At 38.4% G+C, this 19,312-nt stretch overlaps 1 protein-coding gene, 1 long non-coding RNA gene and 1 pseudogene across 4 annotated transcripts in view; 1 reads left to right on the forward strand and 2 right to left on the reverse strand.

Moving 5' to 3' along the window:
* Positions 1-19,312, forward strand: part of LOC307186757 — an 83,933-nt gene that overhangs the window by 3,566 nt on the left and 61,055 nt on the right. The window contains exon 2 of the long non-coding RNA XR_013828458.1: positions 17,541-17,669. This is a non-coding gene — a long non-coding RNA (uncharacterized lncRNA). The remainder of the gene's footprint in view (positions 1-17,540; positions 17,670-19,312) is intronic.
* LOC307187052 (glucose-6-phosphatase 3-like) lies at positions 2,830-5,906 on the reverse strand (annotated as a pseudogene). Its single transcript has 2 exons — positions 5,876-5,906; positions 2,830-4,042 (listed from the first exon to the last, which is right to left on the reverse strand). The product of its transcript is annotated as a glucose-6-phosphatase 3-like (transcript).
* The window catches only part of SAMSN1 (SAM domain, SH3 domain and nuclear localization signals 1), a 135,986-nt gene continuing 126,229 nt past the window's right edge, over positions 9,556-19,312 (reverse strand). For both annotated transcript variants that reach the window (XM_079922283.1, XM_079922282.1), the window contains one exon: positions 9,556-10,459. In XM_079922283.1, the coding sequence (XP_079778409.1) occupies positions 10,257-10,459 (203 nt within the window). In that variant the 3' untranslated portion in view covers positions 9,556-10,256. The remainder of the gene's footprint in view (positions 10,460-19,312) is intronic.

Here is a 19,312-nt window from a genome sequence, read left to right on the forward strand (position 1 = left end):
ACCTCACATAAATTAATGTTAATTGTCTCCCCCAAAGCAAGGCCATTAAGCAGGTTATTGCACCTACCTCTAGAATTTATTTTGGTATTTCTTGTGGTCCTACCTTTTCAATGGTATTTTACTTTTTACTTTTTACCCACCTCCTTGACAGTCCTTTCTGGTATATTTCATCTGTAAATATAACAAGAGGAGGAAATAAATGACCAAATAAGCACTGATAAACTCTGCAGCAATCAAAGATAAAAGCTCTAGAAAGACATCAGCATGTGGAGTTTCATTTGGAAACACAGTTCATAACAAATGGAAAGAATAAGTGTGTCTACATTCCCTCGTTATGGACAGCTAAACTGTCAGTGACCTTGTCACTAGCCAGGGAGGAATTCTCTATTTCATTTTTTCCACTGTGTTGAGGTAAGACCCTCTGAACCATGAAAAAGAGGTTTTATTCCTTCAACACATTTTATTCATCTCCTACCATGACAGATATCATGTACAAAGCCCTGGCTAATACAATTGCTTTCTTTCTCCCTGTCAATAGCTTTCCATGTAATTTTTAAGTCTTCAGAATTTTGCAAAGTTGTATGCTTGGTCATTTACAACCGAACCAAGGTCACAAAAGGACAGCTTAGTTGGAGGGGGGAAAAAAGGAAAAAAAAAAAGAGTGCAAAGAAGTTACATAAATGTCCTCTAGCACGTTCCCTGTTCTGAGGGCTAATGTACTGTAGCAATTCATCAGTCATTCTAATAGTCTTTTAACTTCTGTCTGAGAGCCTACTAAATGCTAACATCTTAAATGTTTAATATTCTAAAACATATTTTCATTAATCATGCAAATTATCTGGGCATCCATATTTTACAATAACTCTCTTCAGAGATTGAGGCCTTAGGCTTTGTGTATGAGAGACCCATGTTAGTGAATGATATTGTAGATGAAATATAACTTAAAGAATTTTAGCAATGAAAAGTTGCTAGTAAAGTTCCAGTAGCTATGTGCCATCATGTTTATTAAAAAAACAAAAATTATATTAATGTCAGATACTTCTGATTAGGTAGCAAGCAGTGAAAATATGCACTAGCTTCATTCTATTCTATTACATAGTTGGTGGATGGATGTTAATGTTGGTAGATGGTATATTGTCCTAATAGAAATGACACTATGTTTCATAGCAAAATGGACTGTGGGCTCAGTTGTTAGAAAAGGATAGAATATGAGTTCCTTGCAGTTAGGTTGGCCTGAACTTCACCATGAAAACCTCCATTTATGTTTTGCCAGTCACCCCAATTCCAAGGATTCTTAGTTGCTTGGGAAAAGGAGAAATATGTGGGTGGGCCCCATGAAACAGATGAATGAGGAATTGAAAGAGTAAAGGGCATGAGTTTTGGTAATGTTAGTGGAAATGCTTTACCCTGAAGTTATTTGATTGTCAGCAGGGATGGAGGTTGGTCCTGAAATAGATAGAAGTGACCTGTGACTGTGTAAATGCAGTTGCACTGGAATAACAGAGCAGTGCTCATTGGACTCAAGAACATGACCTAAGTAACTGGAGGTCATGAGCAATTGTGGTGGATCAGTGCACTAGTCCAGCTCCCAACAGGAAACAGATGGCACAATAAAATTAGGGTAATTCAAGGAAAGCTTATTTATAAAGGGACTAATTACAAATGTAGGGGAACCATTAAGGGCTGTGTAGGTAGTGAGAGCTAACAGCCACAGAGCTGTTATTAAATATATGCCTCAGGAGACAAGAGAAAGGAGTAGTTATCAGAATTTGAAGGAAAGAGAGTCATTACCAAAAGCCACCTTTGGGGGACCGTTGATTCAGGGGGACCGCCAGCACAAGGTGATCTCATGGAGAAAACAAATACCCTGACTTCACTCCCCTCTCTCCCTTCAGTCTCCTGATGGGACTTTCCATTCATTGAGCCTAACAGGAACCTAAAGGCACAGGTCAAGAATGTGATCCATACAGGTTATAGCTTCCCTGAGTGGATACTAGGGATTCACATGTGGAGAGTGAGGGTGACATGGGAAGTCAGAAACATCTAATTTTAGTATGAATACCACTTCTTTAGTTATCTGACCAAAATTCATAACCACTCTTTGAATGTGTTTCCTTTTTTAAAGCACTTCTTTTATGGCTAGTTTCTTTCACAATATCACCTGATACTATATTCATTATCTTAACAAAATTTCTAGTAGCAATGCTGCTTCCTCAGTACAAAAGCATTAACTACCTTAGCCTCTGAGTAATCAGATATTTTTTTAAAAAACCCACCTAGCTAGATTCTGAACTGGTGTGCAAGGCAGAAATAGAGACACAAATGTAGAGAACAAGTGTATGGACACCATGGGGGAAAAGGAGGGGTGGTAAGAACTGGGAGATTGAGATTAACTTATATACACTAATATGTATAAAATAGATAGCTAATGAGAACTTGCTGTATAGCATGAGGAACTCAACTTCACTGTACAGTAGAAACTAACACAACATTGTAAAATAACTATACCCCAATTTTAAAAAAAAGTACATAGGGGAGAAAAACCACATAGCTAAATGCCATCCAGACAGTTCATTATTCTGAACTTTATTCTGACTATTACTATAGAGTTTGGTATAACAGTGTGCTTTTAAATATCTGTAATCCGTACTGCTAAAGGAACACGGAAGTCTTCACTTTTTTACATAGTTTGTCTTCTTCTGTTTTTTTTTTCCAGAGCTGTGGAAGGTCTTTATTAGGGCTGTTCTGAGCCCCTCACAGTGTTCCAGGCACCCACTGGTCTTGCTGTTGCCTTTGCCCTTTGGGGACTTGGGAGGAAAGGCAGGAGGAAGACCAGCCTTCCTGGGAGAGAGAAGGCCCTTATTTGGGGCTGAGACCAGGTGGTGGGAAAAGTAGAAAATTCAAGATGAGAGGGGCCTGTTGGGAGCTGGAAGGGGATGGGGCTGCCACCCAGATTGTGGAGGTCATGGAGTGTGGGCTTTGTGAGAAGGAGAGTGGCAGTAGGAAGCGCCTAGAGTAGGAAGAGCGGATGGGTGGCGCTTCCTGGGCACTGAATGTGTGCACCAGCCAGGGCACGAGGGCCAGGACCAGGCATGGCCAGAGGGTGTGCTTGAGGAAATTGAAGATGTAGAAAAGGCTGATCTGAGGGGGTAGCCCAGCCAGTCCAGGGGGCCCAGCAGCCCCGTGGACAGCACAAGGCAGGCTAGCTTCAGGCTGTATCCCAGGTATGCCCTCTGTACCTGGGCATAGCAGGGAGAGTGCAGGGTGATGCCCAGACCCAGGGCGGCCCCTGAGTCATGGCTCAGGGAGGCAAAGGGCCGGCTGTCCAAGTGTACTCACTCAGGCCGCTCACACCACTTAGAAGCCAGGTTGATGGACCGAGAAAGATCCAGCCCCAGTGTAAAGAGAGTCCAACAGATGAGGCTGGCACCCAGCAAGAGGGCCAGTGAGCTCAACCCATAGAAGCTTAGCTCCTGCTCTATGGGCACCTGGGGGTGTGGTCATCAGCCAGCCCAGGACAGCACCAGTTATTAGGCCAGCCAACACCTGGTGAGGGAAATGTGGTAAGAGGAAGACCTGGGACAAGCCAACTGCCAGCAGGAAGGTGCAATAAGCCAAGCTAGGTATCACTCTCACCCAGTGGCTGTAGGTCCGAGTGGCCACCTGGGAAGAGATGGCCATCATTATGGGCCAGAGAGCTGCTCCTGTGATCTTACAGTGTCTGGAAGGGCTGCCTAGACCAGTTTCACAAGAAGAGGGGAACTGGTGAACCTGGGCTGGAGCCTGGCTGTAGTACCCAGACACATGGACCCACCAAAAGGACTTGCCTCTGAACAGAAACCACATGAAGACAAGGTCAAGCCACTTGGTGATGAGGCTGATCCAGAGCTCTGCAATGCCCACCCAGCAAGAGGCCTAGTAGGCCGCAGGGAAGTAGAACAGAAAAAAGCCAGAAAGTTGACCCAGAGCCACACGTTCTCTAACCAGGGCAGCTGGTTCTGCAGCGCCTCGACCATTGCAATGCCCTCGCCCAGTGTGAACTCTGTGGCGACCAAGGGGCCGGCCCGGCCAGGGTTTGGTCAGAGGGTTGGTGATGTGTCCAGGGTCCCTCCTTTGCTGCTGTGAAGATGGATATGTAATATCAAGGGCCAAGATTCCTTCCAGACCAGAGCTTTCTCCTCCAGCACCACTACCCTCCTAGATATTTCGAGATCTCTTGGAGAAAAGGCTAGGGACAACCCCTGCTCCAGGGAACCAGGCATCCCAGGCCCGTGCTGAAGCAGGACCTTAAGTTTGCACACACAGCTGGCAAATCGGTCCATGCCTTCCTTCCCCAGCCCAAGACTCTCTTGCTTGAATTCATCTGCTGTTGATTTGGAGGCTGACAGATAAGCCTCTTGATTTTGATGGGTCGTCCCCAAAGGCTTTAGAGTTCTTACACATAGAAGGAGTTGATGAATTGCAAACAAGTATAAGAGTCAAAGTCACACTTCCTCCCAGTTCTAAGCTCGCCTTGCCCCTCCCCCTTTCCATAGTTTGCCTCCTAATTATATTTGTTTAGTAAAATGTTTAACCATTTCTTCCTGAATCGTGGATTCTAAGGTACAATAAAAATCCAAAGGGAAATATATTTGGTGTTATATAGAGAGACAGACTTTTTCCCAGAGCATTTTCAATGATTACTGCAGGAATGAATGAGTAAAGGTTTCAAGAATGAATAGTGGCAGAAAACCAACTTACTATTATACATAAGTCTCTGCAGCCCCCGGGTACAAGTACTTCTGTATCTCCTTTTGTTGAGTTCTCTATTTTTTTATGAATATGCATATTGGGGAAAAAAGGCTTCCATCTGCTCTCTTTTAGCTGATTCTATCACATTTTTGAACTGTGCATCATTATGGAGCTTCAGAGAAAGATGATCCTTTACATTACATATGGATATAAAGGAGAGAAGGAGTTGATGAATTGCAAACAAGTATAATTTATATGGACAAAGTGTGCCAGAAGTGCTTTTCACCCCATTTTACTCTGCAAATGGAATGATTCCTGCCCATTCACTTGGCCTAGTGCCCAAGAACTCAGAGAGGAAAACCATGCCTTTAGCCTATGCATCAGGATTTCACCTCTTCCCTGTGAGGAAATGGTGCTTTGCACTCAGGCTCACCGGGGCCCCCAGAGGTCAAAAAAAATCTCTGAACACACTAATGTTACATTTTTTAGGTTCTTTTGTCTTGGCTTCTTAATTTATAATATCATACAGATGCATTGATACTCTATGTGAGAAGTTTGCGTGATGGAGTAGGAAAGGGGGAGTAATGAAAAGCTCATATTTTCCTGGTAGCCTCTCTTTGCTCTTTGATTTCCCATGATAGATCATTTGCCCAAATGCCCATAAACTTTGCAAATATTTAAATCTTACATTTCGGGTATCTTCCTAAGGGCTTCTTTGTTGGCTATAGCACACTCGGCTGTGACTCTATACTGTAAAGACCAGGGCCTAAGGTGCAGTAATAACCCCAAACCTTTTATTTATTTAATATAGACATTCATTTATATATTTAATCATTTATTCTTCAAAATTGATTATCCCTATCATGTGCCAAGAGTGAGGAGTCAGAGCTAAATACAATATAGCCTCTCCCTAAACTGCCAGGAGTAAACAAAGAAATATTCTGTCATGACAAAATGGTCATGAATCTGTAAAGGTCTGTTAAATCAACTGACTCTCTCTCATTGCTGCTGGACAGCACATTTGTCTTAGCCCTCGGGCATTTGCGTCTGAAGAATTTCATATCACTACAAAACGATGCCAGTATTATGGTAGCATGTGCACTGCTTTGATTTTATGTTCAGATATCAGTTTTTATGCACATACTGCATGCATTGTGCTGGTGCTTCAAACACATTATCTCATTTAATCGACAAGATAACGTGGAATATTAGTACTATAATTATATATATTTTGTAGAGGGAAAAAGCTAAGCTCAGAGAATAAGTGACCTACCCAAAGTCACACAGTCCTCAAACCAGGATCTCCGGTCAATGTGTTTAGGTCAACACTGGGTGTGATGAGATGAATTCAGTAGTAAGATAGGCGGTAGCATAAAGTGAGGGTTACTTCTGTCTTATTTCCATAGCCAAAAACCTGGTCAAATTTAGAAACTGCTGTTCTTTTGCCTGTATTTAGTCCCTATTCATTTTGCTTTCAACCTTTACATAATTTTAGCATGACTTCCCACTTTTATGAAAGAGTACTTGAAGTCTGCATGCTGATGGGTTATACAATTTTCTTTATCGGTGGTGGGGAGATGGAAGTGGGTGTGTGTGTGGGGTGATGAAGTATCTAAAATTTCATCATATCATTTTTCTCAGAACTTACGCCTGTAACGGAAGTTTCTCAACATGAAATGTCATCAATTTGGTCTCACTCAGGAAGTTGCAAGGCACGTGACTGTAACCTCAGAGAATTGGACAGTGTCTAAAAGCTGAAAATTTTTAGCTCGCTGTCATTTTAGAAGTTTCAAAAGTTATTTTATTTCTTAATGAATTCTTTTTACAATTTAATTGATTAAAAAAAGCTTCTGATAAAATACTTCAGGGTGAAGATACATGCCTGTTTATATCAGCAATAGAATGGTGGGGGGGGGGAGGAAACCAGAATTTAAATCATCTAAGTTTTGCTCTTATCAATAAAGTATTATAAAGATTTTATCAATTTACCTGAAATGAAATTTCTCTAACCATGCATACTGTCACAACAAACTTGAATCTGTAAATATAGGCTATCCCCGGGATCAGAATAATCACTGTGTTCCAGAACGGTTTTACAACCTTTCTAAACTGAGAGACTCAGCTGCTTCCAATGGAGAGGCTGTGGCGAGATTGTGATGCAGATTATCTGATCCAAAGGGTTTTTATGGCATAGTCTTGGGCAGCATATATATTCCATGTCTAAATATTGTTGAGTGATTAAATAAATGAGTGAGACTGGTTCTCTCACCAGGTTTCAGCCTAAGCCAGTGTAATCATCTGGTAAACATTAAAATGTCAATCCTTGAACCACCTTCACATCTACTCTTAAAAGACTCAGACTCGTGTCTCTCTCCCAGCCAACAGTGGAAGGTCTAAGTCTCTCAACTACCTCACAACCTTGGATGACCTATTTATTGCCTTTCCACTCCTCTTTATCCAGCTTTCCATGGTCAAGAGAAAAACCTAAGGAAGGTGAGGCTACAGCTGCAGGGATTGAGTAGGTAAAGTAAAGGCAGCAGTGCTCCCAAAATGTACTTCTACTACAGTGTCCTTTTCGGTGCTGTGCTCCATGATGGGGCCATCCTACCAGCAACTGCAACCTCAAGGTGTCTTCACTTTCCTCCTTTCTTCTCTCTTTGCATGAATCCAAGTTCTCTTCCTCTGCTTCAGTCTCCTCAAGGCCTCTGCAGCACTTCTGCTCAAAAGTATTTCCCTTAATTTTTGATTGGTACCTTCATTTTGAAAGGATTGAAGTTGTGGCTGAGTATGTTTCACAGGTGATATCCACCATTTTACAATCAGGAAGTTCCTTATATGCTTCCCAACCTACAATTTCCTGGCATCTTCATAAAGAAGCTATACTCTCTTGACCTCTCTGAGGCAACAGGTTGATTAAAGTGTAAAAATTACAGTCAGTGGTTGTGCTGTGTCCAAGGAGGCCCTAGAATAATCTCTTTGAGGTAGCAGTCCTACCAGGAGTGGGGCCATGATGGAGCCAGCATGTTGGAAATTTGAAATTGAAACATGATTTCCTGCTGTGGAGAGGGAAGAACAGAAAGAGACATGTGCTTTACTCCTGACCTGGGCACTATATCTGGGATTAACTCTCATGGATCTGGAAAAATATGATCGAGATTAACAGTGTAATATTGTCCCCAAGAATTTAAAATAACACTTTGTGTTTCCTGATTTTTCCTAAGGCGTTATGTTTTATTTATTTAAAAAAACTTTTAGGTCACTTTGGAAAGCATTTACCTATGGATTGAGTAGATTGATTTAAACATAAATATGGAATGTGTTGTATGGGAATAATCGTTATATTTAATGCCCTCTAGCAAACAATTCCTAAATGCCCACTCTGTACCTGGTATTACACCAGAGATTAAAAAGACTAAACAACATAATCTGTCACAAGGAGATTACAGTCTCATGTAAGGGCAAGTGTCATAATAAATAAAGTGTAACATGATAAGTGTTGTAACCAACAGAGGTACAAGTTGCTATGGAAACACAAAGAGGGGAACACCAAAGGGAATCATGGAAGGCTTCACAGAGTTAAGTGACTTTGGTGGTGAGTCTCAAGACAGAAAACAGAGGGTGGCTTCTGGATATAGAAAATAGCAGGAGCCACTCCAGGAAAACAAGTAACATAAGAAAAGTTGCCAAGGGAATAGTGAATTCAGGGCATTGCAAGTAGATTATTTTGGCTGGAGAATGTAGAGTGAGAGTGGGAGAGGAAAGGTATGACTCATAGAGTAGGTTAAAAATTGTTGGGAAGGATTTTCTATATCCCTGAGGGTTTAAATATTATACTAAAGACAATGAAAAGCCATTAAAAAATTTTAGGCTGGGAAGTATGTGATTTAATTTTGTATTAGAAGCTTTTTCTGGAGATCATGTGGAGGATGGATTAGAAGGTAGGGCATTGACAGAATAGAAGTCAGTTGGAAAATTATTGCATCATTTCACACATGAGATTATGAGGTTCCAAAGCAAGACAGCAACTATGGGAATAGATAGAAAGCCATGAATATGAAAGCGTTTCTAGAGGTAGGATACATAGGGCTTGATTACTTATTGAATCTGTATGAAAAGGATACATGTGAGATGAAGCAAGAAATTATTTTCTGCTTTGGGTAACTGGCAAGAGGTTGGTACTGTTAAAGAGAGAGGTAGATTGGCAATAAAACAAGAGAGACAAATTTGCAGAGAAAATCAAGAATTTAGGTAAGTTGAGTTGAAGCTTCCTAGAGTGCAGTGGACTGAATTGTGCCTCCCCCCATCCCCTTAAATTCAGATGTTGAAGCTCTAAACCCCAGCGTATGGTATTTGGAGATGGAGTCTTTGGGAGATAATTAGGTTTAGATTAGGTCATGAGGGTGGGGACCTCATGATGGGATTAATGCCCTTATAAGAAGAAACACCAGAGAGCTTGCTGTCTCTCTCTGCCATGTTGGAGGCTATCTGCAAGCCAGGAAGAGAGGTCTGACCAGAACCCAACCATGCTGGTGACTTGATCTTGGACTTCTATCTTCTGAAACTGTGAGAAATAAATTTCTATTGTTTAAGCCACTCAGTCTATGGTGTTTTGTTATGGCAGCCTGAGCTAATACATACAAGTATTTAGGAAGTTGGATAACACAGATCTGGGGTTCAGGAGAGAGACTGAGGTGAGGTAATTGATTTGGAAATTGTATATATATATATATATATATATATATATATATATATATATATATACACATATATATGTGAGAACTGACTATAAAACCTCGTCTGATAGGAAATATTTTGTCTAAAGTTCTAAGATGAATATACTTTAAGTAACACTAGTCTGGAAAATACCAAATGCACATAGTTCATTTTATTATTAAAATTAGGGTATTTCAAAATTAAAAATATTTACACTTAAAGATGAAAAATCTGTACAATTATTAAAATTAGTTTTACTAAATCAGAATTGACAATATATCATTATCTATACTTTCATACAGATAACAGTGAAGAAATCAACAAAAAATAATGACTAAAACTCCACTGTGGATCAGGATAAAATGTCTCCAGTATTAACTCACACTTTGCTTGGACAATTAGTTAAACAGACACACGCTCTGTTACTATTCATTCAACAATATACACAAATTCAAAACTGGCAGGTATAAAAAAAGGAAGTTTTTTTTTTTTTGCAGAATTATTTTGCACTTATAAAATAAAGCCAAATAAGGCTTATGTCGCACATACCAAAAACTTAAGCTATCCTTTTTCTGATACAGGTAAGTGAAATATTAACACGTAGCATTTAAAATGATAAATATACATATTATTTACAATAATTGGGAACATTAGAGATATGAGCTTTTATGTACAATCATTCCTATTAAAACATTTTAACTTCAGGTTGTATCTGCAAATACTTCCCTTCCTCTCCTTTTTGATCTTTTATTGATAGCTCAAGAAGAGTTAAAATAGAACACATTTGTAGATGTAGAGTTGATAATATGTATTCAGCCGCTTGGCTCTGTGATAGTAATCTTCTGTACCATGTCGGACAGATTTTCAGACTCCAGATCTTCTTTACCATTATCTGAATTTTCTGATGAGATATAACAACCAGAGTCCCTTGGGCAGTCATCTAACTGTGACTTATTTAAGGAGATGTCTGGGCTTAAGAACAGGGACACGGATTCATTTTCTTGCTCCTGAATAGCTGTAAATGGAAAAGAGGGCAGCAGTTAGGCAAAGCCAAGAAAAGTTTTGCTCATATACTCATTCATCTTTGAGCTATTTTAACTGTTCCAAACTTGACTTCATTACAATTGAAAATTCTGTAAGTAAACAATATGTTTGTTTACTATAAAAGAGTAGTTTGAACTCCAATATTCAAACCACTGTTTTCTTAGAAGACAGTTTTCCCTTTGTTGCTCACTTGCAGTTTCACGGAGTTCATGTGAATGGCTTACATAAGTGAAGATCAATATGGACTCTCATTTTACATTAATAACAAGTTGCCAAAGAAAGCAGATTGCACCCACAGTGTGACTGATGCCTTGTCCAAATACTCCTTAAAGTAACATTAGAAGAAGTCATTTGTAGTTTAAATGTACAATCCAGGTCAGTAGTGATCTTCTCGAACAGTTCTCGAATCATGATAATGTGGATTAATGAATAAAAAATCACTATGGGCAACAATGTACAATAGGATTTCAATAACCTGGAATTTAACTAATAAAACTTAAGAGTGTCCAGAATTTTCCTATGTTTGCATTCATCAGAAAAGTAGACGTAGAAACCAAGCTGCTTTTATTTTTTTTAATTTTTTGGCTGTGCCACATGGCTTGCGGGATATTAGTTCCCCCACCAAGGATTGAACCCGGGCCATGGCAGTGAAAGTACCGCACCGAATCCTAACCACTGAACCACCAGGGAATTCCCCAGGTTGCTTTTAGATAGAAACACTATGTCCATTGAATCTCCCTTTTATAGTTTGTCTGCTACTTCTTTGTTTATAGTTCTGAATAACAATTATTTATATTCAGAGTGGTAATTCTGTGTCATCAAGGCAGTGTTCTGGATTCAACAGGCATTATCTTTTTAGAAAAAAAAATTACATTAGCGATGTAACGAAAGATATTTCTAAAGAACCTAAGCAGCCCTATAGTTTTACTCTCCTCAAGAATATTAAGCATCAGTGTTCTCATTTTCAATGTGAACTTTCCTTCTTTGCATGCCTGACACCAGTAAACACATGTTTCTCTGTATCATGAGATGGGTTTCAAGGAAAGGAGATGGATCTTAGGCTACCACCTCTCAGCTGTATCAGCATGTTTTGCTATTTCCCCTTCTAACCTTGGGGCTTCTCCACTTTGGAGATTTGAATAGCCCTACATTGGAAAAACATACATTTCAGGGTGGATTAAGACCTCTGCCTTCAGAGGCTATGCACTTCATCCCCTTCCAGTGAGAATAAAGTAAATCCAAACTTCAAAATCTTTGGAAGAAGGAAATTGTGTAATTGTATAATTTTCCTGTAATTTATCTTTTGGAAATCTACCCTTTATCTTGTCTACACATCTCCTGCTTTTAAATGCATTTTCTAGGCTTCGGATATCTTGCCAACATTAGTTTATGGTCCACTGTGTATCCAATTGTTATCAACCTCTATTACAAGAGAGAATTAAGCCCTGGTACCTCAACATCCTTGTACATAATGAATTAAGTTCTTATCAATGTATCTACAATGGTACTAGTTATGTACCTTTCATGGAGGAATTGAGTCACTTAAATTATTTTCTGTATTATGTGGTTTATATGGGAAACACAAGTTGAGAAAGGTTGGAAAAAATGATAAAAATTTCTTAGTTCACTCATTTTCAAAATGAATCATAACAGTTCTTTTAACCTTTTCCTCAAAGTTTTCATTTGCAACGATGAAACCACATTTATGCCATTCTTCTTAATCTTCTCCACATTTGTCACAACTTTATTTAACTGTGGACTCAAGTAGCACAAATTTAAGTCTAGTGATGTTATAACTAGTTCTAGGTATAAGGACCTTAAACTTAATATACACCTATTGTGATTGTTATTTTAAAATGTTAGCTATCATGAAGCATTTTCTCTTTATTAGCTATAATGACCTTCAGGTTTGGGGGCATCTACTTAATATTGACTAGTCTTTATGAGTATCAGTCATTCATTTTTGTTTCCAAGCCCTTCTTTTATGAAAAGGCAGCACTGAAATGGGACCTCATTCTTTAAGGAAAAGCTTTCTCCTCTTCCTTTGCTTTTCGGTCTTACTGCCACTGAAATGAAAGAGCCAGCCCTGTGTTCCATTAGCCAAGTGTTTCCGGAAAAGGCCAGAGGAATCAGTCTTTTTGCAATGCTTCTTGCCACATCAGCAGTGATCTCCATATTTGGAATGTGGTCCTGTTAGTCAGAATGGCTGTGGGGATAAGGCTGTATTTCCTCAGTTTATATTTGGGCCCATTGCCTCAACACAAAATTGAAAGAACTGAGTTCCTACCCACAGACTGACATCCTAAACATTTGGACTTGGCATAATGAAAACTGCTCCCAACACCGTGTTCTGTTTAGGTTGATTACTGATGGTGGGGCTCTCTTCAAGGTGTAAAACTTAGGTTTAAAGAACTCTGATTTCCAAAATTAGCTCTTTTCCTTTCAAAAACTAGATACTTAGTTTGTGATTTCATCCTCAGAAGCCGCTATACATTCACCTCAAAGAGTAACAAAGTAAACAATATATTTGTTTTTATTTCCACCTGAGAAATGCTGTATCACATTCTCCAAATTCCAGGAATGGTTTGTTTTCAATACAGTTTATTTATTGTAGAAAGCTTTCATCTGCAGTTTTTACGGAAAAAGGAAATAATTGCTCAGTATGAAAGTTATGCAGCACAGTAATTTACAGAACAGCAGTAATTTGCTAAATGATTTCCTAATGAAATGAAAACATGACTACGCCTCCTCAAAAGCTTCCTACTAGGCTTGCAGTAATTTCAGGCAGGTGATCGGCTGGAGACCCTCAACTGTAACTATAAAAAGAGAAGGCAGGTCAGTAAATTATATTATGGAAATGAAAGCTATCTAGCATTCAGTTTTTGTATTTGGAGGGTCAAGATTTTCCTCTTCTTGTTTTTTTTTTTTCATCTTGACGCTAATGACTTAGGGATTGGCACAAACCTAGGTCTTCTGCTATGCGTGTTTTTCCAGCAGAGGAGATGAATTCACACTAATACCTCCACATGTTCTTTCTAAGTCATTTAGTCCCTTCATGTGGCCATGAAGCCAAGTAAAGCTAACTGACCTACCTAGAAATTGAAACTATAACCTTCATCAATTTTGTCCCATGGTCCAATCATCTGAGCTAACCAGGCAAGTAATACATTGGAATAAGAAACAGTTTGCCTACAAAATTACAGACTTGCCGTAGGGTATATGAGTGCATCTTTTTATACCAAAATATTTCTGATAATATGTTAAGTTAAAAAATTATTATATATAATTTTTCTATTATTAAAACTGTAAAAGCTTAGAGATATCATATAATTCACAAATGAAAGTGTTAAAATTTTAGATAGAGTTCCTCTATATTTCTGGATCATATACATTTTATATTTTATTTTAATAAAGTACAAAAAAAAATGGTACCATTTTTTAATAAAGCTCCTGAATGGTTTGCAAATATCCCCAAAGCTGTACATTTAAAAAATCTGGGTATATTGGAGAGTTAGTAAATAATTTGAGAAAGGGTATATCTTATTGCTACCAGCTAACAGCAGGCATAATAGGAGTACATAAAGCAGCCCCAAACAGTTCTGTACTTTATGTAATAAAAATAAAATAATTATGTTAACAAAAAATTATTTAGGAGGTATTTTGTCATAAAGAACTAATTTGAATACTAAAATACTTTATTTCTTACCAAAATTTTTATGGAATTGTATAAAGCCCATGGTTCAACATAAGATAGTCATCAATGGAGATAAAAAGTGGCATGGTGATTAGAACATAAGAGAGCTAATATAATTATTCATAAAATAAATATCCAGTTGTGACATTTAATTAATTAAGTATAGGCAATCTCAATTATACTAAACATGAAGAAAGCTTTAAGGAAATCAAACTAGATTCCTATTGCTGGGAAAAATTTCTCATGCCCTAAGGAGAAAAATTTGTCCTATATTCACGTATTAGAAAGTTAAAGATTTAATAAAAAAATGTAAACTACTAGTTTTTGCTTGACTTTCCCAGTTTTCTTTACCCAAATATTCCAGATTTTGACTTTACTATCTTGTTTTCCTTAGGTATGAAGCCTCTGTTCTTTAGGCCAAGTACAACATTATAAAATAATGCAATCCGGAGGGCACTGGAAAATAGCTGGCCAATGAAAGTGCTCCATAAACAATGTGTTTAATAAAAAGAATGTAATGTTTAGATTAATTAAAGGAAATATGAACTAAAGAAGATCAAGTAAGAAATTTGTTGAAATTCAAATGACAGTACCTCTTGAGTCTTTGTATTATCTTCCTCTTGTTCTCTAGCCTGGTACCATCTCCAAAGAGGAAAGACCAGGCTTAAAGCACATCTTAGGATGGCTCAAAATCTCATCCTCATTGGTAGCTCCACATGAGTCACTCAAACCAAAACTCAAGCACTCTCCAGATAACTATGGCTATATTTATTTGTCCAGAGGTAGCATTGTCCATGGAGGAACATTCAGTTACATGGTGTAACTCTTAATTATTTCTTATTCTATCTGTCCTTAAATTACCTGAATATTTTAATTTTCTATTTAGTGATGATTTGGTATTTATTTCATTTGAATACCTACCCACCTTTTGGAAAAACAACAAGAACAAACTGAAAATAGTAATGTCTTCACGGGAAACCAACCAGTTGCTATCTTCCCGAGGCCATGAGAGAATATGGAGTTGAAATGACTCTCCCTGTTTGCAGATCTCTCTTTGCATCCTAGCATCGTACTCTCCTCTCTAATGAGATGTACATCTTTTCACTTACACTCCCAACAACTTCCACTCCACTCTGCTGGCTCCTTCAGTAGGGTAGAGGCACACTCACTCAAGATCCAATCACTCAGCACCGACAGGGACAGCACCATTAGGCTGCCACTTCACTCAAGCACACAGTTCCATGAGAGGCTTTGGTCCCAGGAAATGTTTACCCGTGGTTGAGTTGTTGTCACATTGGACTATTTTGATAATGACCAAATAATATTAAAGGCTATTATTCTATTGCTAAATTAGGGACCTTGGAAAATCAATATCGTATTTCTTACAGGTTAAATTAATCCTGTTTACTTCACATGGTGAAAAAATAACCTAACTTCATTATTTTAAAATGTATTATTATTTGGCAAAAATAACATTACCTTGCATATTACTGATCTACAATTTGCTTTTATCATTTAATATGTTTCGGACATCGTCATGTCAGTAGGCATTTCATTCTCCTAATATTTTCCTACTATTTTATTGTTCACATATATCTTAATTTATTTATAACAAATTAATTACTGATGGAAGTTCACATTGGTTTTAGTTTTTAATGAAACTCCTCGTAGTTTAGCTAGTGTTTTTATGCATTTGTAGAAATTAATCAAATTCCTAAAACTGGAGTTTCTGCATAAAAAAGTATGCACATTTTAAACTTTGACAGTTTTTACATTATCTCCTTCTAGAAATGTACTCATTTACACACTTGCACACTCACATGCACACATGGTTAGCATATACATAAAACGAATCTTGACAACACGTATCAACACCCACCTGCCCGTTACAAAATTTCTGTGTGTAAAGTGGGATTGAAGGGGACTTTAAGTTTTATAAACAGAAAAAAGTTTTGCTCACTATTTGCAGATCTCTTCACTCCCTCATTCAACATGTATGCATTCTACAAGCATCTGTTACCATCCACTCAATGCAAAGTGTGGTGCTAGGGGCTTTGGGAAGGTACATGGTAATAGAGAATTCGGTCTTGTTTGGCCAGGATAAACACTACAAAGCCATTGCCTAGTACACAATCACAGTGCAATATAAAAACAAGTACAGGAATGCCCTACATGTACAGACATTATAAGTGACTGAGGTGAAAATTCTATGAACTCTTTCCTCTGGAGATTGTTCTCTGGTTGAAGTACAAAATGTTTCTATTTCATTTTATTGTTCTTTGTATTATACAGAATATGGCATCTAACATAATTTCAATCTTAGGGGGTAAAACCAAAAAAATCTGAAGAAAGTAAATTTCATGAAGCAAAATTTCTATGCCTAGAAATAGATATTAAATGCATATTTATAAATACATAAATGTAAAATGCCTGGGTGCCTTCTCCGTCTCTCTGGATAGTTAGCATATATTTTCTTAAAGGCCCCACATTTCTTGGATCTAGATCCAAATCATACGGCAAGTGGGTTGGAAACGCCAGGCATGCATGTCAGGGGCTAATGCACCAGGCTACCCTGGCACACTGTCAGGCCAACTGCTGGACTGCTGCTTGGCATAGCTACAAGCCTCCCCTGCTGGCAGCTCATGTTCCAGGCTCCTGGCTGGGCCTTGCCATTTGCCCTGTATCGTTTGGGGCAGGGAGGCAGGCAGGAAGACACAACTGGGGATAGCTGAGCAATGAGGGGCTGCTGTGACCACAGCTGGTGCTGACAGCCTGGCACACAACCCACCCTCCCCCTTCCTCCTCACTGAACACTGCAAACAAAGGTTGCAGGTAGTAACCTCCAATATGTTATAGACAGACTCTAGTATAGTCTGTTTATTCTGTTACTAAGTTGTTTTTGGTTTCCAGCTTAAATTTTAATTATCCCTCTGTTATGGGGAAAACAAGATATTTCCATCTCCTGTTTTCCCCAAGGACAATAGTACACATTCTCATAGACACACTTTTAAGACACATCAAAGTGCTTCTAAATGTAGGAAAAGAGAAACAAGTTCAGAATAAAAAGAGCTGTTTGACTATAAACAGCAGTTACCTCTCTTATTATTTTAAAGAGCCATTTCTCAGCAAGGCAAAGGGGTTTTGAAGGTTGTGTTTATGGAAAAACACACACACATATATTCTCTATTCTCTTTTTTCCTTGCTGGGAATATTTACTCAAAGTAAACAAACAATTTTAAAATTCAGAAGATAAATAGAGAAAATCCAATGTGCACAAAATAAACAGATTGTGGTCTTTTGCTCCTTCAAGAGATGAGTACTTCACCCTAATTTTTCTTCTTCTTCTAACCTCATCTAGATTCCCAGCTGAAGGAGCCAGTAGCCTAATTCTGCTCAGTTCTAATGCAACTTGAGAACAAATTCAGAATATCTCTGTATTGGTCTTGCCTGGGATTGCAGAACCCAAAGTCGTTATTCTACTCCAGAGGTAATACTGTGATCAGCCCTAACACCACTGGCCAGCCCTACTGTCAGCTTCTTGGAGAAGCAACTTTACCTCCTATCAAGTAGTGACCTAAAAAAGTTTAATCCGGTTAACATTTTCAAGGTCAGAGTGGGTACAATGCTATCTATTTTGGCCTAAGAGAACAGGGAAATTGCTTGCTCCAAGTCTTAGATTTCTGTTTGTCCCTGTTCCATCCCCCATCCTCTTGGTCCCTCTAGATGTATTAAAGGCTCACATGGAGCTTGTGGTCTTTTCTACCTAATCTCAAAGCTTTAACTCCTGCCCTCAAAACAGGGGCCCACTCTGCTCAATTTTTACATTGAATGATAAGCAAAGCAAAACTTTCCAGTTTCCAACCTAAGAAGCAAAGAAACTCTAAACTAGGAATTTATTGACATTCCCCCAAACTGACATTATTCAGTGATCAAAATAAAATGCATACATAAAATCCTGGCCAATTTGCATACCTCATTCTTAAATACACACAAAAAGCTAACTATTTTTAACCTATGACTATGACATGCATTTGTTTTTAATAACGTCTCAGTTTTATACAACCATACGTTCAAGGTCTTTATCATTCAAGGTACATGAAGGTTGTGCATTTAATCTTTAGCATGGTTGTAGAAGATATGATTCACAGAGTAGAGAATAGATAAAAATAAGCACGCAGCAGCATGGTGCCGAATCATCAGAACTCAGCCTCTTATCAACAAATAGAAGTCATTCTTCTTTATTTCTTGAGCAAAGCAGTTTCATATAAGATAAATAGCTTTCAGTCAGAATAGGCTAACATGCAATATGCATCTTTTTGACATGTATATTCTAATACTACCTTAGACCGGTAAGATTAAAGGAAGAAAAATCTCAGGGTTGTATGTTGACAACAAACACTGGTCGAATCTACATTTTGTCCATTTTTCATCTCCCAGAATTTGACTCAGTGTGGGTATGTTTGTACATTACTGGATATTATTAAATGATCAACCTCTAGTAACCTTCAAGTACTGTTTTCTGAAGTTTTATAAAGAGAAATAATTCAGGGAATTTTTACTTTTTTAGGTCAAACATGGAAAGTCACATCATGCTTTGGAGATACTGTCTTTTGTTTTCAGAGACCAGGGCGTAGCAGAATGTATTTCTAATAGATTTAGGAGACTGGGTTCTAGGTATGTGACCTTGAGAAGGCTACTTATCTACTTTAGTTTTAGTTTCCCCATCTTGTATAGGAAGAATTTGGGTCAGACGGTTTTGAAAATTACACCTAGCTCTAATATGGTATCATCCATAAGTTATCCTTTTGTTAACATGGAAAGTAGATGGGTGATGAGGGAGGCCTTCAGTGGCCCATGCCTTTGGCACTGGACTGAGCTTCCCTCTGTAGGTCTCTGCTGAGCGCACTTGTCTGGCTGAAGGCCCTGTTTCCCATGGCTCTCAGGTCCCTTCATTCACAAATCTTGTTTCAATGAGGCCATAGTAGCCTTTCACCTTTCAGGGCGTCATGCTGTCGCAAAGTTTCCGTTCTCACTTAAATATTAACTTCCACTTTCTGAGATGGAAAACTGAACTGAAGCTCTTGGGAAAATTGACCAAGCAGTAGAAAACTTGAATTTTCAAATAGTCAC

Source organism: Stenella coeruleoalba (assembly GCF_951394435.1).
Source record: "Stenella coeruleoalba genome assembly, chromosome: 5".
Taxonomy (NCBI): Eukaryota; Metazoa; Chordata; class Mammalia; order Artiodactyla; family Delphinidae; genus Stenella; species Stenella coeruleoalba.